We start from the raw sequence: 23384 nt of genomic DNA, 5'->3' as shown, positions 1-23384 counted from the left end.
TTGGTTCCCTAGCATGTGTCAAGAGTCAAAGTCCTACATTTCCCATAATGCACTTCAATCGCACCTTTTATCAGATTTGCCCTCTCTGGTAAATAACTACTTCCCTCGAACTCCATGTCCTAGTTTTTAATGCAGGCCCATTGTTTAAAATGTGTATCATATTGTGTCCAACTAGTTGATGACAAGAAGTTTGTCCCATTAGTAAGAGTTTGAAGAGGAAATAAATCAGATCAAACTGATTTTTAAAAAAAAAAAAATATTTTATGCATGTTTCCCATTATGGGGCTAATTTATATTGATGACATGCATTTAAGACTTTTTAAAATCCAGCCATGATGGGACTCTACTGTTACCATCTTCTGAGTGTTCTGGCCCTGCTCAAAGACTATTAGCTGCTGTGTCTGGCACCAATTCCCTGTGTGTTTTGTGGGTTATCAGTGGAGATAATGAGAACACTGTACCAGCCAATTTGATTTAGCAAAGTCACACAGGTTAATCTCTGTGGTTTTGAACAGCATTGGGGATGCATTATCACACTGGGAATATGCCAATACTGGCAGTTCCACACAAACTCATGCTTGTTCTGCTGCACATCAGAGCAGCACTCTGTATGGGTTTCATTCAGCACAGCATTCTATTTTAAATAATTAGAAATGCTGTCCCTGTTTAGCCCGAATGAATCAGAAATTGCCCATTCTTTGTTACGTAGATAAAGCAAGTCAATTTTAAGCATCAGTGTACTGCTTTGTCTCATGAAGTCAAAACTGAAAAGCCTGTTATCATTTATTGAGGTTTGTGAGAGTTGTGGCCCAGAGAACTCAAAGTTATGAAGTCCTTTAATCACTTCCATGTGTCAGCATTACCGGTTGGGGAACAGAGAAAGTGGTCTCACCCCAACTTCAAGCAAACTTTCAATTAATGTGTGCGAATGTGTGCTAGCCTAATTTCCACTACTGCAGCTGTGTGCCTGTGCTTTCTGTGCGTTCTGGTGAGGGCGAGTGCGCGTAGCATGTGATTCACATGTGTTGGGACCAGAATCATCTGTAAAGTCCCAGCTGTGTCCAATCAAACTGCTGTGGTGTATGCAATGTCTAGCACATCACATTTTTCAGACAAGCCCCACAAACCGCCTGCAGAAGCGTTTCCACAGAAGTATAAAGTAGGCATTAGATTGTTATCATATTGACCTTTCAACAGGCTGAATGCTGGTCAAGAGTCCTTTACACCATTCGGAGCAAACTAAATCCCTCTATTTATTTTCTCCAGAAAAGCTAAATTGCTTTTTTTTTGGGGTGAAATTTGTGGCAGTTCTGTGCATCAGCACCACATGTCCTTTATATCTAAAATATACCACCATAGCTTAGACTTACCAATCAAACCCTTTGTGAGATGAGATTGTCTGTGTGAATGATTCGTATATACCTGGCAGCAGTCATGGCTTTGCTCCGTGTGTGAGATGTTATCCCAGCTTTTTCCCCCTTCTTTGTGATTAAGCCGAAAAAGGTGAAACCAGGCGATGTTTAATATCCATCAGGTTTCTTGGAGGTCATTAGCCAAATATGAAGAGATAAAGCGCAAGTGCTCATAAAATGTCCCAAAGTGCCCTTTGGCTGATTGTACTTTTTTTTTTAAAAAAAACACACTCTAGGTAACCCTGACCATTTATACTAAATTTATGTCAGCATTAGTAAAAGGCGAGACATCTCATCTCTGAATTTGAAGTAGTGAAATCTCCTGCCTGAATACTGAGCTCGCTGCTTCAATTACTTTGCCAATTTTATGCTTCCTGTCACCGCTTCATACTTGGTCAGTGTCATTGCTGCTTGTAAGTGTTCTCTCAAATCTCTTTAGTACAAGAACATCTGTGCAGTTTCTCAGTTCAGTATTAATTATTTTGCATTCAATCAGTCTCATCAGTTCACTTACATACAACAAACCACAATCTGTTCAGTTATAGGTACAGGTAAAGGTATAGGTAAAAGTATCGGAAGGCCATTAACTACAGTATAAGAAGTAGGATTTCCATACAACTAAATCAAAACAGGTAGCACCAATCTAAATACTTGCTAAATATTTACAGCCAATAGCTGCCAGATGTAACTGTTACATAGCTAACTGAACTGCTAACAAATGTTAACTAGCTAATACAAGGTTAAACATCTGACCTAGCACTTCATCAAACTGCTGTTTAATAATGACGACATCATCACTGGCATCATAATTGCAAAGGTCCAGTGTGTAGGAATTAGAGGCATCTCTTGGCAGAAATGGTCACATGTAACTATGGTCCCGTTTATACGACAACGATTTCAACCGAAAACGGTAAACTTTAGTTGTGTTTTGGCCAATCGTTTACACGACAGTGGCGTTTTGGGTGCCTGAAAACACAACGTTTTGAAAACGGGTTCCAGAGTGCATTTTTTTGGAAACGGCAGCGTCTTCGTTGTCATGTAAACTTGCAATATGCAGTTCCTCTCAAAACGGAGACTTTTCGCACATGCGCATTACGGTTCCAGGAACTAGGCATGCCCAAAAAAGTCGACCGTCACAACAACAATGCCGAGCTCTGTTTGTGCTGCTCACCCTGTTGATTTGAAGTGAAGTGTAGATCTGTTACTGAAGCAACTCCACCTCGTCGTCCATCCAGACAAAGTTATCTGTGCATGCTTTCGCCATTGTGTCTTCTTTGTTTTGGTTTGTAATCACCGCGTTGTAGAGGAAGGCGCTTCAGCGCAGGTGCATGGCGTCATGCCGTGGTGTTGCTTTGCAAATTTACACTGCCACCTGTTGGCCTGGCGTGCATACTACAGCGTTTCCAGTAGATTTTGCGGCTCCGTGTGAACGGGGATCGTTTCAATAACGTCGTCATATAAACGCAGAAGTTTTTTAAAACGCAAAGGACAGACTTTTACGTTTTTAGAGAAACTGTTGTCGTCTAAACAGGGCCTAAAATTTTTTTGTTTTGTTTTGTTTTCATTGCATTAGAATGAGCCTTTCTATCTACATAGAAAGCAGGTCCTGTCCCACAGAGTTGGCCATGTCAACACATTCTCAGACTAACTCGTCGCATACTGCCACTTTCTCAGTCACCTTTCACATCTACATATTATGTGCTAGGTATCCTCCTGTGTCTGTTGTTATTGTTCTAGGACGGCACAACCAACGGCAAGACATCAACAAAAGCATGTGTTTAGGTTTATGCAACACAAGCAGTTAGGTTAGGGAAAAAAACTCAATGGTTTGCCTCTACATTAGCTTAATGTAATCATATTTCTCATTCTAAACTGCATGATACAATAAAAATATAACACTAACTGTATAACACATATTTCTCCATGTCTTTGTATATGAATATTACAAAAGCCCTATTCAAATGAGACTAGTACAACCAGGGGACAGTATTTCATTTAGAAAATTTGCTTTCCATGTTTGTGTTTCATGCAGCACATTCGCACAGGATAAGCAAAGCCTGTATTAAATTTGAATTTTCTGACACTATCCCCCAGGGATGACGCACACAGTCATTTGTAGCTCCACTCTACACAACACAGTGTACACTACACAGCACCACTCGTGATGATGTACAGTGTTAACCTCCCTTTCTTTTAAATGTGGGGTAAACAAACAGAACTGATTCTCTGGCCCATTGTCACGTTATCCATCTCATCATCTTTAAAGATTTCAATCCTATGATGGATTTGAGCTTGCTCTTTCTGCGAACCAGTCTACTTGTTGCATAACAAAATGAGTTTCCTGCACCCAAAATGCTGTCAAAATTTATTTATATTTGCCAACACAGCCTCTTCAACTCTCCACGGGGAAAGAGCCAGAAATGAGGCACCGAGCAAACAAAAAGCTTCAATATGATCCCAAATCACAGAAATGCCAATTAGCACAAGACTAATATTGTCACACAAACTGTTGGATGAAATATGGTCAGTAATTTGTGGATTTTTTACTTGACAAATAACAATCATGGCAGTTTATCATGGGATTAAGATCACAGAGGACTTCCACAATTATTACAAATTACCAGATGTCCCCAGGTAATATCAGTCGCGTTCAAAATCTTAGGTATAAAGGATTGGCAGATTTTCTTTTGTAGCTGTATTACATTGGTTGCAATGCTGCAGTGAGTAAATGCTTTTGAATGGGCGCTCGTGATGTTTCCTAGCAACTGATTTACACTAAAGTCTTTACAAGCAAAGACATTTCTAAAACTTTACCCAAATGAGTAAATCTCTAGTTTAAAACTAGCTAGTGGTGACCGAGAAGGACTTTATACTTGCTTGTCATTTTGTCTCAGTGTAACATAGGTCATGTGTCGCACAATCAGGCTATCCTGACCCAGCTATGATGTTCACATGTGCAGATCCAAAACCAGTTACCCTCAATACACAGTTGACAATTTATTCATTGCGGAAGAGTTGAAAGCCTCTGTGTGTTTGACAGTCATTTCATAGCATTTACTCTATTTGTCAGTTTTAGAATATAAACTGAAAGTGGGCCAACAGTAAACAACAGCAAAATATTCATGAAGCTGATGAGGTTAAAGGAATACCTCACCCACAACAACAGCAAAAATATTGATTGAATCGGGACCACGTTTAATGACAGCAAAACTATCCCTTTCCCACTGCACACAAAAAGCCACTAACATCCACTAATTGTAGTTAATGGGAAAGGTCACAATTACCATTTACTCTGCAGTAGTCACGGTTATTTATCGGCTCCAGCTTCGATCAGCTCCAATCAGCAGTGATGGAACTACGTCATACCGTTGGACGTGCTACTTTTAGCCCCTTTAGTCTACTTTCCTCCAGTCTACTGACAACGGGAAAGGGGTCTATCACCTAATTTTAGGAGGTGTTCTTGCATTTTAAAAAAAACCACATACACACACTAATTTGAAGGGTATATATATCTCAGTTTACAAACTCTCACACAACTCACCAAGTATAATCCAAGTCTCATTTATCCAGTCATAGGCTCAGTACTTCCCAAACACACGCATTTTTGCTGATAAAACTTTAGTATTGGAATCTGGCTTTGAAGACAGCAAAGATAAGTTTTACTTTGAGTTCAGTTTTAAGGTTTTTAATGCATGTGTTTGTGAAGTACTGAGTATACGACTGGATGAATGAGACTTGTATAATACTGAACAAGCCGTGTGAGGATTTGTTAAGTGGTCTTTTCTGTTTTGCTGTTGTGAAATGTGGTCCCCAATCAATCAATAAATGAATAGGTTCGTCGCTTTCTGTGGAAGCATGCGAGAAAAACAGTGTGTTCTTCACAAATTCAAGGTAACACAACATGAGTACTTGATATACACATGTGAAGTTAGTGAAGTTCTCAGTAGATGTATTGTGCTCAATAGAGTGAGCTTTGTAGACTGTTGATTCACCAAGTGAGAACTCTACTTCCTGACATCTATAGGCTCATTTGTGGTTCCGCTCAGGGTATACGATGGTACACTGTACTCATATAGCTGGAAGATCTTCAAACCACATCTAAATGGACCCTTTAGTTAAGGATGAGAGGAAATCCATCTTGCTGTATGCATGAGTACTTTCACTCAGGCTAATTACATTCCAGACAGATATAGATGGGAGCAAGAAACCTGGATTTATTTCCAGTAAGTAATCACGCAAAACGTCCAGTGATACATAAAAACATGAAATCATGAGGATGAGTCTGTTTCAGGCCCTTTATTCACCATCTGTCCTTGTCTGAAACTGGTGGAAGTAAAGACCCTGTGATTATTGTGGAGTTTTAATTTCAATCAATAGCTAACTGAGGATATCATGACTTCTACGTTTACGTAAAGGAAATATGATCGAGTACATCTCGCTGAGCAATAAGCACACGTTTTTCTCAAAGACAACAAACAGCCCCCTTCCTCGGAGTTACTGTGATGGATATTCCATGCTGATTTAGATCCATTACCTCAAGTCATTTCCATGACAACCAGTTACTGTATCTCTGTCAAAATCAGCCCAGGCTCAAAGCTAATGGGTTATTATCATATGACTGACAATGTTGAGTCATTTTCTCTGCCTTGGGCTGATCTCCCTTGATTCTGCCAGCACCCCCCACCCCACCCCCTACCCCCAACTCTACTGCCCAAAGCCACCCCCCACCACTCAGCTCCCACAAAGCCAAACCTCTGCTATCGGGAGCTCTGAGTCAGGATGGATTGGACCTGATCATCCCGGATACATTATCAGTGGCTATTTGATTTCTCTGGTCATTGCTGCATCATCACATTACAGCATCAAATCAGATCATCTTTGAGCAGGATTGCTAAGGCCTGATAAATTGTCATGTGACGAACTATGACTCCAGTGTTAGCATACTAACACGCTGAGCATGGTAAACACATTAAACATGCTATCATTAGCATGTTTGCATTGTTATTTAAAGCCTATTAGCATGCTGGCATTAGCATTTAGCTGAGAGCACTACAGCTCCTACAGCCTCACAGAACCACATGGTTACAGACTCTTGTTCAGGGTTTCATTGATTGCTTTCTTTATGATTAATTGGAAATATCTCAATGTATAAAGTTTCTTGATAGTAATGTCTCAAATTTGACAAAAGAACATGTGTTTTTGCTTCATTTTTATCATATAGTTTAAAGAGAGAAAAGATGAAATAGCTCATTATAGTTCTTTAATTAAAATGAGACTGAATGAAAACCAGTTAAGTTTGACATAAACACAAGAAATTTGTGCTCCAGAAAAGGGATCAGCACCCAGTGAAAATAGCCTATGGCACAGCTTACCTATGTAGACCAGTGAGCAGTGATAACTAACATGTCTTTGGGGTCATCAGGTGGGAACCTCTCTTCATCTGTGTTTCGTCTAGTTGGTCCCACAACACATTCAGGAGGCTAGACCGTGATCTCTGGCGTCCCAGAGCCACCGCCCTCAAATGCCAGCTCTCACTGCTCCTCACCACAACACAACAACCCCCTTTTCCTTACCTATACTACCACTGCTACATCAGCCAAAACAGTATGCCACCTTCAACAAACTCTATACTCTATACAAACTCTTATATTTCCCTACCAGCATGGTATTTCAAACAAATAAGCTCACCTAAGATGAAACTTAAACTTATAAAAATAAAAATGTACAGTGAACAAATCTGAAGAGAATAAGGCGTAGTCCACACATATATATGAGTATATTTGAAGAAAATAGCCATTTCTGTGCATTTTAGCTTTTCATTCACACACATTTTAAGTCTTTGAAAGTGCACCTTTTGTAAAACTCTTTCAAAATTGAGATTTTCAGAAACTCTGTTTTCAGTGTTGATGTGTATACAGAGAAAGCAGGCCTGCAACATGAAAGTGTGTGATGTTATCTCTTTTATGAGGCATCACAAATAAGGCGATATTTCTTGCAATGGTGGATGCGGCCAAAATAGTGCTGGCTCTAACCTCGTTAACAGGACTATTGTATGTAAAGTCCACTTCCACTGTAATGAGGAACAGAGGTGTCAAAATGTGCTAAGGAGGTCAGTGCTCATCACCTAATGGTTTGGCTCTTAATGATGCTTCGGTTGTGTTTTGCATGACAGACTTTTTTTAATAACAGTACTTGTGTATAACTAATTTATTTTGATATGATGGAAGGAGAAAAAACTGTTCTGAAAAATACCCAAAATGTAATCATAGCAAAGTAAAATGAAATACAATTAAATACAAAATGTAAATTTAGCCATGAACTTTTAAAGGATAAAGCATAAAGTACTGCAACCTCCCTCCAACAGCATCACTAACATCATTAATATGGAAATGACAGTAGCCTACCTTACAGATGAGTCAAATCTTCTCCCATCAACGTCATAGGCTTTACATAGGAAGTACAAGTGTTGAGCAGTATTTATGTTGGGTTGTGGGATTTGATTTTGGTCTGCATTGATCTCCATAGAATCAGAGTTAAGGGAAAAAAACACACTTTATTTTGAAGGGGAAGTAAGGTCATCCTGAAGGTTCATCTCTGAGATCTGCTCTCTGTTTGACTTCACTTTAAAAGTGATGACAGTTTTAGCAGTTTTGCTTTGGTGTCCTGAGAGGATAAAACTATAAGGACCTTGAGGTGGTAAAAGTAAAAACTGAGCACTGAGGCACTTTCGTTATGAGAGGAAGGTGCAGAAATTATTTTCAATTAATATCACTTGGGGACATGTTTCTGGGGGACAACAAAGAAAAGGAAAAGGAAAAAATCAGTATAAAGCCTGTGGTATTTTAATTTAAAGTGTAAAAAAAAGTTCCTCTTATTGGACTGCAGTGCATTCCTACTAAAAACACTTTGTGTGATGGGCTATTTGCTGACATTATCATCAGCCAAATCATTCCGCTCAAATAAAAAAAAATATGAGCTTTTGCCTCAAGGACAAATACATTTTTTAAAACCATCTTTTCTTAATTCAATATTTGTTCCAGTTGATGTTCATTTGAAGACAGCAGCAGAATCACCTCAAAATGAAGAGTTCTGTTGTAAAACTTTTGCAGTTTTTTCTTTTCATTTAAACTGTGAGTTGCATCAGGTGCAGTGCTATAAAAAAAAGTATTCAGATCCATTCTACTCCATTACAAGTAAAAGTCCTGATTTCAAAATGTTAAGTAAAAGTTAAGAAGAAATGTCTGCAAAATGTAAGCCCTACGTCATACATCAAAAGTGAAGCACTCTATATGCAGCAAATTTGCTCATGTTATATCATAATAACTGACTTTACCACAAGACATGTCACCTCTAACAGAGAGGCCCATAGGGGACCCCTGATGCCTTGGGCCACGTGGCATATGCATGTCCCCAGTAGGCCTGTTTAGTAAACTATCCATGAATGCATTACCCTTATTTTCTCATATCTTTTCAGGTGGTTTTCAATCACAGAGTTCAGTAAATGTATTTACTAATACTAGTACAAAAGAAAATAAGAAATGACTGATTTAATTGAGTAGTGTTTTTATAGTTTATGTAGAATTAGAAAAGAAATAATTTTGCTATAGATTACTACTGACAACTACAGTTGTGTTTTTGTGGAGGCAATCTGAATCATTCTGAAGGGCCCACTCTTCTCCCAACTCTCTCCAGCCCCGCCACCCCCCCTTTCCATGGGCCCCAATGCAACTGCGCTGCTTGCACTGTCTATATTTACACCCCTGGTATTATGTGTGGACATGTTTCACATAAGGAAGGAACGGAACCGTAAGTTGCAAAAAGGGAAACAAGTACTCAAGACATTTTTTTCAGTTGCAGCCAACAGTGGTCTGTCTGAAAATGCACCCAAGAGTCAGAGCTGTCGAAATGTCACTTAAAGGAGAAGTGTGTATGATTTAGGGGGATTTAGTGACATCTAGTGGAGAGGATTGCAGATTGCAATGAGCTGAAACTTATCCTGGTTAGAATTCTATTAGTGTTTTTGTGTAGGAGGATTTTATCTGTAGAGGTCTCTTCCTCTCTAAAACAAACGCACCAGGGGCCGTATTCACAAACATTCTGAGAATACTCTCAGCGAGCTCCTAGCAATTCTGAGAAAGGCAGGAACAGACACTTTAACCTTAGTGAGGGGGTGTGGTCGACCCCATTGCTAAGCATGATGCATTCTTTTAACAGGTGTGATTAGTTGTCAGAGACACACCCTTTTGTGAGCCTGTAAGGTGTGAACACCCAGTGGAAATGAAATGAACTGCTGACTGCGAAAGTGTTGTCATTGTTAATGTGATCACTCTGCTGGTGGAAGGTTTAGACAGACTCAAGTCATCACTGCTGCACTGTTGCTTTTTTCCAGTTTTCCAAATATCTCAGTGTTGTGATCCTTTTATTTCTGGCATTAAAGCATTAGGTGGGAAATGTGAGCGTATCCCTGATGAGATCAACCACATATATTATTCCTGCACTATCTTATCTGTAGCATTTCATGTACTTACTGTCATCCAGTGTTTAAAGAATGTTCCTTTGACATCTTTGTGTTTCCACCATTTTCTCCTCTGATTAAGAAACTCTTAAGCCTCTTAAAAGTCATCCTCTCTACTTTTAACAGTTTTTCACCTTAGGAGCTCTTTTAAGGGCTAAGACACTTTGTGAATAGCTTTTTTTTCAAGGACCTAGTCTTAACTTTGAGGGAGAATTCAAAGAAAATGTCATCATTCTTTATTCATTTCTTAGCTGAGGGTCTTACACAGTTGCACAGAATCTCTGAAAAGATAAACATTTACTCATTTACTGCATTGAACGAGATCTTACAGCAGTAAAGGTTTCCATGGAGACGAAGTTGGCTTATAATGAGATAATGGAAAAATGGCAGAAGACGAGAAGACAAGAAAACCATATTGGTCAGAGGAGGAAAAGATTATACTTCTGGAGGAATTCAATCATAGAAAGCAAACACTACAAAGTAAATTTGATCCCAGAATACCAGAAAACAGAGAACGATTATAGGAAGAAACTGCGATGAAAATTAATTCAGTCAAAGCTGTAGTGCAAAATCAAAAGCTTATCCATTGAGTTCCTGTGGGGTGTGTTAGTTTTTCTCATTTATCACCATAAATAATATTGTGGTTAAGTTAAGACCTTCAGTTTGCTAAGGTGATTTGTGCAATTATCTAGGGATTCCTTATGTGTAAGACCAAGACAAGGAGGAAAAACGTGAATACTGTAGTACCTATTTTAAGGAAACCTTAAGGAGAAGACTTAAGGGTGTTTTGTGCAACCAATTTTATTTTGAGAAAATTTTAACAAGGACTTAAAGGAAAATCTTAACTCAAGGTAACTGAAGATATTTAACGTAAAATCTACAGTTCCCATTTTCAGGTATTATACACTAAAGAAAACATGATTTTTTTTTAATTTAATTCCATTTCAGCATGAATATCCCTAAATCCTATACACTGGACCTGAACAGTTTTATGCATATTAGCCTATTTCTTATAATGGAAGTTTTATGAATTATTCAAAGTGGCCAGCAGGATGGATTTTACTCCTGCACTGCCTGAAAAATGTCCGCAGTAAATGCCCCCCACCTCTTACTCAACAACAGTGCCCCTGAGCAAGGCACTGACATCACCTGCTGGCTGCAGGTAGGCTCAGGGTGCAGCTGCCAACAGTAAACACAAAGTGTGTGTTGCGGTACATACAATGTCTTCAGGTTGCTGTCCCTGAGTGAGCAAACCCTGCAGCTCTTTGACTCATGATCTGTGGACTACTCGAGGTCTTATCTCCAAATCACGACTTTGTTTGGCGCGTTTATTTAACCCTCCCTGCCATGAAGCACGAGCTACTAATCATGCACAGACGTGCACCAACGTGCTTTTTAGCCCACATTTCTTGGCGGACTAAAGCGGCATTCCGCCCCACCCCTTACAAACAACATCATCACCACTGTACCTAAATCAGGAAGCACCGAGACACGTTTTTTTTTCTTTTTCTTTTTTTTTTTTAACGGAGACACGCTGGTGATCACAGCAGCGGCGAACCATAAAGGGGAAAAAGGCGTTATTGTTGATGTTGATGACGACCACCGTCGACCACTGTTGAGAGAAGACTGACAGTTGGTTACATCCAGTACAAGGCTCAGCTGTGGATGCATTTTACACAGGAGACGGGTATGTGCACAGTCAACCTGGTAACATTTACAAAAACAAATACAAGGCGACAAAGCCCGTGTACAGACTGCAACGTTACACACATGCGCTGGATACTATAGCTTGTTGTGCTTTTTTTTTCGACCGCGGGTTACGCGGTGTAACGATAGTAAACATGTCATCCACGTCGACTTGTTTACAGTGCGTAACAGCCGTTTCGAAAGCTGCAGGGAAAATATGCTCGGTATGTCATTTTCTTGCTCGTCCAAGTCTGCGTAACTCGGTGTGACCGTTCATAGTAAGTGTTGTTTAATAAGCATCACTGCCACCAGACAGTGTCACTGCTTTGTCATGTGCTTTGACAGTGTCGCTCCCCACCACCACCTCTACCAACCACCACCCTCCCTGTTGCCTTCTCTCTCTCGTTGAGCCAATCACAGTTAACAGTTAACGCAATTTAAAACTTATTTCTTTTGTAGCAATATAACACGCTGTGTTGAGTGACATTCAAGGCCTGGTATCAATCGTTAGATAGTTCCCTTCAATTCGGCGTACATACCGCAACCAAAGCAGGATTTTAACCCAATAAAATTCAGACTTTTGTAACAGCTCCACTCTGTTTGCTACCGGAAACCCCCGGTGTGTTTTGGTAGCAGTGGGCCGTTGAACCAGTGGGAAACGAGATATTTTGTTTAAAGTTAATCAAATGCGCATATTGGTAAGTGGATCAAATATATGCCGAATTAATCAGATGGTCATAACGATTTGTGTGAAGTATAAATCACGTTACATGAGGCAGGGACTTTTGCACCAAACTGTGTCTTCTTTAAACTGAAAGATTTTAAATGGAGTTTTGCTCCTACTTGAAGGCAGTGTAAAGGAAGAATGTCAGTGTCAGTGGTTTTAATACATTGTATTTGTTTTTTTGTCTTGACCAGTGGACAGACTGGTGTGCAGGCTTATAGGGGCAGAGAATATACACTGTGAATCCCAGTGGAAATGAAGTATTACATCATTCCGCATCCCAAGCGAGGACTTGTCAGCAGCAAGCTCCACTTGTTACTCGACACAGACAGTGAAGGCCTGTAACAGGAACCATACGGCTCTATTTGCCTAACTGAACAGAACAACTGTTGAGCGCTGCACTGTTGGTCTGCTGAAGGGGAGAACTGCCAAGATGTAACAGCAGCATATGGCTGTCATTTTTACACACAGTCTGCTAGTTTAATGTCAGAAAAAGAGAGAGTGTGGGTCTCAAAGCGGTGACATGCTCGTTTACTGTCACTGCTATGCACGGTCTATAAATAAAGTACTCACACATGAGTGGCTGCTTACGTCTGAGTTGCACTGATTTATTAAAGCCTGCAGCCCTGGATGTCCTCTAGACAGGGAACACTCAGCAAGGTAACCTCTGGCTTCATTTGATACAAACTAAATGTAGGGTTAATCCTCACCTTTTATATCCTCCTTTAGTTGATAAAGACGGAACAAAAGGCAGATCATGTTAGCTGAACCACTGAGGAATCTTATTCTCAATTCATCATATCAGGTGGACCATGAAAAAATGACACTGTCTGGGTCACACACAGCAGATAACATGATTTACTTTTGACACAGATTGGTGGTGTAGTGATAGAAACTTCTTTGGGATGATCTAATAGATTTGAGGCATGTCAAGGATTACTAACAAGACAGAAAAAGCTTGTTTTGATGCATAGCAGGATGCCAGCAGTTGTGGCATAACCTCCACACAGTTGGAGGAAAAGCCTCGGTTTGCCTGCCGCTACCTGAGTCGGGAAGGCCGCGGGATTGCATTCCTTTGCATTTCACTGGATTTGCCCCAGCTCAGCCAAGAGAGAAAAATGCCAGGAGGTTTGCTCAGCCGTCACGTGTGTCACTCTGCATTCCTTTGTATTTATGTACAAGATGAGCTTATACCGGCCGGCTGTACTGTGAGTGTAGCTTTGCAGAAAGCAAGGTGAAAAGTTGGGTGCTCCGGTCTTTCCACGCTAAGTGAAGTTTTCCATCTTGCTCACTAAATGTGCGTGTGACTGCATGCCATATCTGTGTTTTGCAGGTGATACATTGAGGTTAGTCAACTTCCGTCCTCACAGACTCACAAACTTCCTCTCTTCTCACACTTCCCCTCCTGTCAGCGCCTGTTCTTGGCAGACAGGTTGAGTCACATTACCTGCTATATGAACACCCCCTCTGCGACAACGCAATAGTTTTGTTAGTTTTGCCCGAGGCGTGGTGTTGCCATACAGCTCAGGGTGGTACACTGTCATCTGCAATGGCGTCACAGCCAGGAGTGTCTCCTCCCTCACAGGGATCTCAGCAGATGGTAAAACCGAATGCTTTGCCTCCAGATCCAAGTCAAGAGGTTGTTGCTTGGATTATTAGATGGCAAACCCCAGGTGGTGGTGGTTAACTCCTTTGAGGAGCACTGAGCTTATGCTTCAGGCACAAGCCTATATCACTAGGACACCCTAGGGAATAACGGGAGGTGCCCATGCATAAAGTAAAACAACTATATGCTTGAATTAACAAAGCAATAGCTACCCCTGGGATTATTGTTTATCCGCTGGAGTTTAATATTCCCTCAGAGCCATATGTGCCTTTTAAAAATGTGGAGAATAACAGCTGCATATTTGTCTGTACACCCCCAACCACCCTCCACCATACAACATTGGAGTGTGTGTGCAAGACTTGAATGGAAAGCACACTTATCTAATGTCAAGAAAGCAGGAAGTAACAGTAAGAAAGCAGCAGCCCTGGTGTTGCAGACAGGCAGTTGGAGCCCACAGGCAAACATTGTGTTGGTGGTGGAGCTGCCGTAGTTCAGTGTGACACTCACAGCTGACTGGTTACTGAACTGACACAACTGTGACTTCTTTTCTAGCCTGGTCCCACATGCAACTGTCCTGACTTATTCATAGTGCTGAGCTCAAACCAGACTGGCATTCTCATCTAGGAGGAGTGGTGATGATCATGATTATGGGATAACAGCAGTGATGAGCATCAATGCAAGGCTTTATCTTCAGTCAAGAGTTTGCCAAGCAGCATGACATTCCTAAGGTTGGGTGACGTGATCTGCCGAAAACTGCAGATGTGATTCCAGTGAATCTTTGTCAAGTCATTCTGACAGTGTACAGAAACGTGGAATGATTTTGGTGCCAGAGCTTTGTGTTTTTGTCCTTTATTTGGATATTTTGTGTCTAGTCTCTATAAAAAAAAATTGCAAATGAATGCAGAGTCTGTAGGTAAAGGGACAAGGTTTTGGTATTAAAAGCATTCTGATGTCCTTTTGTATTCCATTTGTAGTCCAAGTAGTACTGACCAATCACATGAGTGTTATATAACAAATCGTGTCTGTAATGCAATCTCGGAACCCATCGGCTATCATCTGATGATGATTTAGCTTTCATATGTTTATAGAGATGAGCCAAAATGGCTGGTGCATGCAAGTAGTCTTTGTCTTGACATCTGCTGGCTACACAGGAACCTTCCAAATATTGGCAGTTGTCCCGTGAAGCTCCTCTAGCCTTATCCCATATACAGCTGTACTCACTCAGTGGTGTAGTGGTAGTAGGCATGTGCCGGTTACCGGTGTCACGGTTTACCACGGTAAAAGAATGTCACGGTGTCACTAACTGTCCATTTTCCATTCCGACGGTAAAGGCTGACGGTGTAACCTACGCTACGTTTCATAAATGGGAACTTCAGGAACTCAAAACTCAGAAATAACTCCGGGCCAGTCGTACATTTTAACTGGCACACACTCTGAAATCATGCATGTGCAGCCGCTGCAGTCAGCACCATAGGCGGCGCTAGGGCAGGATATATGGGGAAGCTACGGGACAGGAGAAAAAACAAAACAAAAAAAAAAAACAACCTTTAACCACAGGCAGATACATAGGCCTATAGTATTACTGATGTTCATCGAACTGAGATGTTGTGGCAGAATAATTCCATTAATTCTCTACTCATTTTGCTGTTGCAGCCCAGAAGTAATTATTAATTAGTAATCAATTAATTTTCTTACAGTCGCCACGGGGCCTTTGTGTTGTATTTGTCAACAATTTCCTCAGGCTTAATCCTCTTAGTTATGTCACTCTCGATGTAGAGAAGCGAAAGAGATAACAGTCTCTGCTGGGCCATAGTTGTCCTCATCCAGTTGCGGACCCGGCGCATCGCTGAGAATGCACGCTCACACGTCGCAGTCCCAACAGGAAGAGACAGTGCCAATTTAAGCACTTTTGTGAAGTTTGGGTAAAATCCAGTCAAGGCAGTGGCTCTGAGATTTTCCAGAGGGCATCACGCAAACTCGTTTTCACCATGACCATTTCGGCATGGGCAAGATCAGCATTGATGGAGAGGGTTGAAGAATATTGCTTTATCAGTCCGGCAGCTCCATCAGCATCACACTTCAACACAGCGTCTACACTTTTTGCAATTTGCATTGCTTCCTCTGAGAAGCGTTTGTTACAGGCTCCAACAAGTGTGTCAATGACAGGACAGAAGAGATGTTTAGCCCATTTGTCCTTGGGGCTCTCTGATATGGCGGTATCCAGCTCCCTTTGCCCCAGCGTGCTTCCCACAAGTGCAGAAGTTAACGTGGCTGTCATTCGTGTAGGACGCTTGTGTCGGGGCTCCTGCTGTGTGACAGAAATGTCACCAGACTCACAAAAAGTGAGTATCTCCCTCCACATCTCCTCCCAGTTTTTTCTCATTTCCTGAAGCCCTTGGATGCTGGCCTGCAGAACACTGGAAGCTTGAGCAAGTGTTGTGTCTGTTTTCTGAAGGGCCTGAGATGCGACATGGATGATGCGTAGTGCATGGGAGAACACAATCAAACACACACAGAATTCCAGTTTTCCCACGCTGTGAAGCAAACCTGAAGCCTCTGTAAATCTGCGGTATGGGGGCACAGAAAACTCGGCAAGGGTGGCCATTATGGATTTGAAAGAGTTTTTCACAGCTGACACGTTATGCCATCTGCAGGCCCATCGCGTGTCACTCAGGGCAGACAGCTCCGCTTTCACTCCCAGCTGTTTCTGCATCTGTAGAAAGGCATGGTGAGTTCCAGGCTGGCCGAAAAAGGTGTATAGGCTTTCCATGACACAGAAAAAAACAGAGGCCACCCGGTTGACTTTGCAAGCTTCAACTAACAACAGGTTTAACTTGTGCGCCATACAGTGGATGTAAATAGCGTTGGGGTGATCCTGCCGCATCCTCTGTTGCACCCCATTAACTTTCCCAGCCATAACGGCAGCACCATCATAACATTGCCCAACCACGGGAAGTTTGGAAATTCCATGTTCATCCAGGAACTTTTTAATGTGATCATGTAGGGATTCTGCATCAGTCCCCTCAGAGCAGTCCACAAATCCAAGTTAATGCTCTTGTATTTCCATATTGTGTGTGTAATGGAAAAAACCATTCGCCTCTATCTCTTTGATGATTTCTTTCATCACCATTTCAGAAGCTATTTGTATGAACTCGTTTTGGGTGTCATGACTTGTGAGAGAAGCTGATTTCTGCTGCATCATAAAAAATGACGCATCTCGCTTGGCAAGGAAGCTGCACATTTCCAAAAAGTTCCCACGGTTGCTTGAGGCCTCATTCTCATCATCTCCTCTAAATGCAAGCCCTTGCTTTCCCAGAAACAAGACAATTTCAGCAATGGAGGTGGCATATTCCCGGTTTTCTTTTACGGTTTTCTTGTGAGCTGTGCTCATTTGCGCAGCAACAGAGCCGCTTCGTCTGGACTGTTGATAGCTCTGCCACTTTTCCATACTTTGCTCGTGTTGAGCAGATTCCGTGTGTTTCACTATTTTTTTCTTGATATTTCTCCAGTCCCTGATCCCAGTTACAGAAAAAGCCTGGTCCCTAACACTGCACAAAAACTGTCGGCATGGGAAACAGAATATGGCATCAACCTGCTTACTATACTCAAGCCATGAATAAGTCTTGAAATATTCAGAGCTAAAAGCTCTAGTCTGTTTACCAAAATCACTTTTGGGATATTCTGGTAAAATCGGCTGTGCAGGACCGATATCCTTACTCCCCAAATCTGACAGGCAACAGGTGTCTGGAGGACGGCCAGAGTCTACAGAGAGGTGGCTGGTGGCTGGACCGAGACTGGTGTCGGGAGGGAGGCGGCCGCTGTCTGGACCGAGGCTGGTGTCGGGGAGGCGGCCTCTGTCTAGACCGAGGCTGGTGTTGGGAGGGAGGCGGCCGGTGTCTGGAGCGAGGCGGCTGGTGTGTAGACCGAGGCAGCTGTCTGGAGGGAGGTGGCTGGTGTCTGGACCGTGGCTGGTGTCGGGAGGGAGGTGGCCACTGTCTGGACCGAGGCTGGTGTCGGGAGGGAGGCGGCCACTGTCTGGACTGAGGCTGGTGTCGGGAGGGAGGCGGCCTCTGTCTGGACCGAGGCTGGTGTCGGGGGGGAGGTGGCCGGTGTCCGGAGGGGTCTCGTTTGAGGGATCCAGACGGTCATTTTTTATTTTGACATTAAAAAAATGTCTAATGTCGCTTTTCTGCTGCTTGCTTCATGCTGCTGTCCGTGAGCTAGCGAGGCGAAACCGTTAGCTTCTATGCTACACAGACTACGTACGGAATGACGCAGATAGCCTGCGCCTATCAAATACCATCTTTCATATATTTATTAAAAAATATTAATAATAATAATACCATGAAAGTGCGCGTTTTAATGTCTCTCTAACCCCATCTAAAATAAAATTTGGAACATAAAAATAAAATTAAAATCATGATTTTATTTGGGGATTTTTTTTCTGTGACAATTTTGGGGAAGCTAAGCTTCCCCTAACCTCTTAATAGCGCCGCCTATGGTCAGCACAGTTATTGCGGGGGCAGCCTCAGTCAGTCAGTCAGTATGTCCGTAATCAGTGTAAATCCACTCACGTGCAAAAAAACAAACATGGCTGGAAGAGGTGAAGCTGAACTTTTCCCACCGGTGAAAAGGACGAAGTCGGTTGCGTGGGACCATTTAGGCTATCAGAAGAACCCCCAGAGCCAAGGCAAAGACCCGCTCCTCCCGTGCTGGGCTCCAGTTCCCAGTCGGCCATGTTCACAGGCTGCTGCGCAAAGGAAACTATGCTGAGCGTGTCAGTGCCAGCGCCCCCATCTACCTGGCGGCTGTGCTGGAGTATCTGACCGCTGAGATCCTGGAGTTGGCTGGAAACGCTGCCCGCGACAAGAAGAAGACCCGTATCATCCCCCGTCACCGGCAGCTGGCTGTCCGCAACAACGAGGAGCTCAACAAGCTGCTGGGCGGAGTCACCACCGTGAAGTTAAGAAACGGCTCTGTTACTTTTAACGGGTCTATATTACACACGACTGGTGTGATGATGCGTTGCACTGACAGGAGATGCCTGGTACGTGCTGTCGCTCATGAATGGTCAAACGAATATTAAAGTGTAGAGCACAAAAATAGGATGACACCTGTTTTATTATTATTATTATTATTATCACTGCGGTAATACAGATTACCGTGGTTTTTTGCCCACGGTTATCATGCCGTCAAAATCTCATACCGGCACATGCCTAAATGGTAGTTGATGAGGTGGGTGTACCACTAGGTAGATCGGTACCGAGGAAGAAGTGGGTATACTCTCCTTTATATTCCAGTGGCTCTTTCACTGATAGGTGTGTATACTGTAAACAAAAAGGTGGGTATAACCCAGTTTACCTGCGTGTACCCTCCACTTCACAACTGTACTCGCTTATTCACAATGAGTTCAAACCAGACTGGCATTGTTATCTAGGACGGATCTCAACCAGGGTTCCAGGGACCCCAAGGGGTCCTTGAGGGAGTTCCAGGGGGTCCCCAGAAAGATGTGGAATAATTTATTGTCACTATAAAACTCACTACAAAAATTTGCCCAATGTAAGTCCTTGAAGGGAAATCTTAAATGGTGGTCCATGACTTACTGTGTATCAATTTAGGGGTTCTTTACATGAAAAAGGTTTAGTACCACTGATTTAGGAGGAGTGGTGATGGTGTGATGAACGTCAAGCTGAAGCTCTATCCGTTAGTAAAGGGTTTGCCAACCAGCTTGGCGTTCCTATGGTTGGGTAATCTGCATGGTCATGGTTTTCCCTGTCTATCTAAGACAAAGAAGGGCCGCCTGGGTGATTCTGGCCACCGCCTTGGTTAAAGCGTGTGTGTGTGCATGGGGGGCGTTCAGATGTAGCGTCTTTTGCGCGCACAAACCCATGACTTTCAATGTAGACACGCATCATGCACGCTCACAACCCAAAGCGATGCCGTAGTGGCGCGCATACGGTGGGGCGCTCTTGTTTTTTCGTCCGGTGCACAGCTCCACGGACCTGCTTCTCCCCCCGGTGTTGTATCAGATCCCGGTTCCCTCTCGGGCTGTGTCTCTCCTACTGTTTCCATCGGAGCTCTGCCCCGTTTGAAAGGCGAAGGAAGCGTGTATGTTAGAGGAGAGGAGAAACAAGGGAGAAACAAACATTTCAGGATCACTGACTTGTATCATCAGAACAGGCATGTCCTGTGATTTTCAGTCTCCTTTCATATTTAATAGAGGGGGGACAATACCTGACAGTAATATTCTCAGTTGTCAGGATGTGCCTGCTGTAAAGGGTAAATATAACCACAGAGGGCTGAAAATCACAGGACATGTCTGTTGTGATGATACAAGTCAGCAGTGTAAAGCTCAAGCATGTGGGGGCCTCCTTTCATATTTAAGGGGGGGGGGGTATCAAAAAGTACAGCTGTCAAGATGCCCCCGCCAGGCCTTTGCCACCTTGGTCTTGAAAAAACCCAGGAAAAACCCTGAAAGTGAATCCACCAAAGGTCATTCTAAAACTGAAATAACCAGGGAGGAGTTCAATACCACAGTTTTGTCAGTTCGGTGGTTATTTTGTCTCTGTGTTGTTTAACACCTTCTTCAAAGAAAATTGAGACGTTAAGTCATCAGCTGTTAGCTACCCCATCCTCCTTAGTCACTGTTGCTACACATGCCAAGCTTTCTGTTGTCTCACAAAATAACGGTGGCAGATATAAAACTCAGAATTCTTTGAAATATTGGAATCAAACAAGGGTCAGCCGCAGGCGTCTCATTTCTAACCTGAGTATGACAGATGTTGCTGTCAGATCTTAACAGCAGTCCATCAATACAAGGGGGTGCCAACATATGGGGCACTGGCAAAACAACGCAGGGTCGTTCAGTAAAAAAAGTTGCACCTGGCTTAACTGTGCTGCAGTGTGACGTTGGACGGTAACTTACATGCAAGTGCACATTCCTGATGAATTAGTTTGTAACGTGAACACCATATTTCTCATGTTTACCTTGCAGTCATCTCGCCCCAAAAATAAATGAATTGCCATCTTGGGAACTTGAGCAAACTGTGGTGTTTTGGCATTTGATATGTCTTTAAACACATTGTTAACAATAACAAGTTCAGTTAGAGCTGATTAGTGCACAGTTTAGTCCATTTCTCACACTTTTGCGTTTGTGTTTTTGGTTTTGGAAAGGCTGGGGAAAAAGACACCATCCTCCAAACTCTTTACATGCCAGTACTGCTCTTACTCTCGCTTTCACCTTTACGTTGTTTTCAAGCATGACATATGCTGCTCTGCCAACCTCACAGATAAGGACCAGTCGGGGCTGAAAGAGAAGTAGAGAGAAAGGAAGTCAGGCTTCCTGCAGCGTGCAGTCATCTATGTCAGGGACAGATGTTGACATTTGACCTCAGATCTTTTTGTAAGAGTAGAGTTCTTTCAGTGATAGACAGTGTGTAACTATCAATATTTCATATCTCATCACTCTCTCTTGTGTCCTCCCCTCTCCATACACACGCTCCGTATTCATTACGTAATTGACTCTCAGTAGAGTGTAACAGGGTGCAGTCATTGAGGGCAACCAGAGGGTTTTAAAAGAAGCTGTTGTCTTGTCTAGCATGCACAACAGCAAACTTAAAGCGAAACAAAGGAACCAGGCAACAGCAGACAGATGCACGTGTGTTCCAGCCACTTCCAGCTTTAGTGGTAGATTGAGAAATGGGTTTGTCAGCATGTTGTGCAGCATTACGCCGGGCAGGCTTCCTATTGAATCAAATATGCACACAGTGATTAATGTGTAATATATGGACTGTTGATAAGTGTGCTGAATCAACATAATGTCATGACAGCAATCATTTCCGAGAAAACAACTGGCAATTGATTTGAACTGTGGAGAAATGTGAAATCAGTAAACTAATGGCCTATTTATACCTGGTATTAACGTGTGTTTTGACTGCCCTGATCACAAGTGTAAACAACCACCAAGAAGCATTGTGATCTAGTCACTCAAACCACTTGCCGAGGTGGTCTGGGATGGGTTTGACCACACATCTTCTGTAGTGTAAACGCTAATGCACCCTAGTGTGTTCCCAACGAAGAATATGTCATCAGTGCAGGAGGTGGTGGTTGTTTTGGTGACAGCATGCTCACTTGCTATAACTTGCCTATTTTAAGACAAGTTGGATGAAGTGTTGCATGACTGTCCATTGCTTTGCCCTAAAGAAGGAGGCTTGTTGAATTCTGCTCCAGAACACATCTCCAGATGTACTGACACAACTGCTAACATGACTAACGAGCATGCTAGTGAGAGTGTGCATGTAATTATAATGACATCTGAACACAAGTGGCGAGCTGGAGACACATGATAGAAACAGGTGTCAACGGCAGTGTGTCTCGGCTCTCCACTTATGGTAATGCATGCCAATACCAGGTATGAATGGATTCATACCTGGTCATTGTTGTCATTTTCATCTCTCAGGGTAGCATTAAACATACACCGTGTATAGCTGGACACTGGTGGTCCAACGTATCTGACGTTTCAGCTGTGCTTATTTATATAGTGTGTTGCTTTGCTAGCGTCTTTTACAAACCACATCTATCTTTATTCAGCATCTTACCCTCATACGCAGCACGACTTAACCATTTTCTTTTAATATCTCAGCTGTTGCTCACCCCTGTTTGCTCAGTGCTGTTAAATTCTGTGTACATGTCGCAGAGGTTGTATACCTGGAGGTTACTGTAAACAAACATTGTGATTCGGCTGTAGGCTGGCTGCTGTAACAGATGTAGAGAGAAGCTGTTTCGACTGCCGTGAATTGCATGACCCTGGCCTATATTTGAACTTCATAAAACAACATTACATCTGTGGGGTTGATCACCAGACAGGATGTTTACATCTGTGATAATATGATATAACTGACTGTTTTTCTGCTTCGTCTTCTGTGTGTTCAGCACTTCAGCGACTGACCAGAAAACCTCATAAATTCCAACAGAACCAAATCTCACCACCATGAGGTTTATATTCTCACATTCCTTTTTTCCCCATCTGTGCCTTTGTGGGAAAGTTGGGCTTGAATTCTTGTAGCGGTTGACATGTTGATGTACTCACAAGCTGCACGGAAACAAATAATAAAAAAAAAACAAAAAAACACCACATTGTTTACTTGGCTCCTCTAATCCATCTTTTCTGTGAGTCACAGGCCCATAAAAGTCAGTTTTTATGTTTGCCAACCCTCACTTTGAGGAAGTATCCTTCAGACATGGCAATCCTGGGAAATCTATTCGCGAGGTATTGTTTTGGCTTTGTTCGTAATTGTTTCTCCAAAAATGAAAGCACAAACACACTTACTGCAGGTTTATAAAGCAAGCCTCATTGTGCCGAACGATATTGTTTCCAAACCTTATTGCTCCCAAGAGTTTTATTTCCTTGGTTGTTGTAGAGTAATCCATTCTGCCTTTTTT

At 42.4% G+C, this 23384-nt stretch overlaps 1 protein-coding gene across 1 annotated transcript in view; it reads left to right on the top strand.

Moving 5' to 3' along the window:
- Nucleotides 1-11377: 11377 nt before the first annotated feature.
- LOC125892764 (myelin basic protein-like) overlaps nt 11378-23384 on the top strand; it is a 91934-nt gene continuing 79927 nt past the window's right edge. The window contains 1 exon segment of the mRNA XM_049582973.1: nt 11378-11614. Coding sequence (XP_049438930.1) covers nt 11593-11614 — 22 coding nt within the window. The 5' untranslated portion in view covers nt 11378-11592.

Source organism: Epinephelus fuscoguttatus, linkage group LG8 (assembly GCF_011397635.1).
Source record: "Epinephelus fuscoguttatus linkage group LG8, E.fuscoguttatus.final_Chr_v1".
NCBI classification, from domain to species: domain Eukaryota; kingdom Metazoa; phylum Chordata; class Actinopteri; order Perciformes; family Serranidae; genus Epinephelus; species Epinephelus fuscoguttatus.
This window is presented reverse-complemented; position numbering and strand designations above follow the sequence as displayed.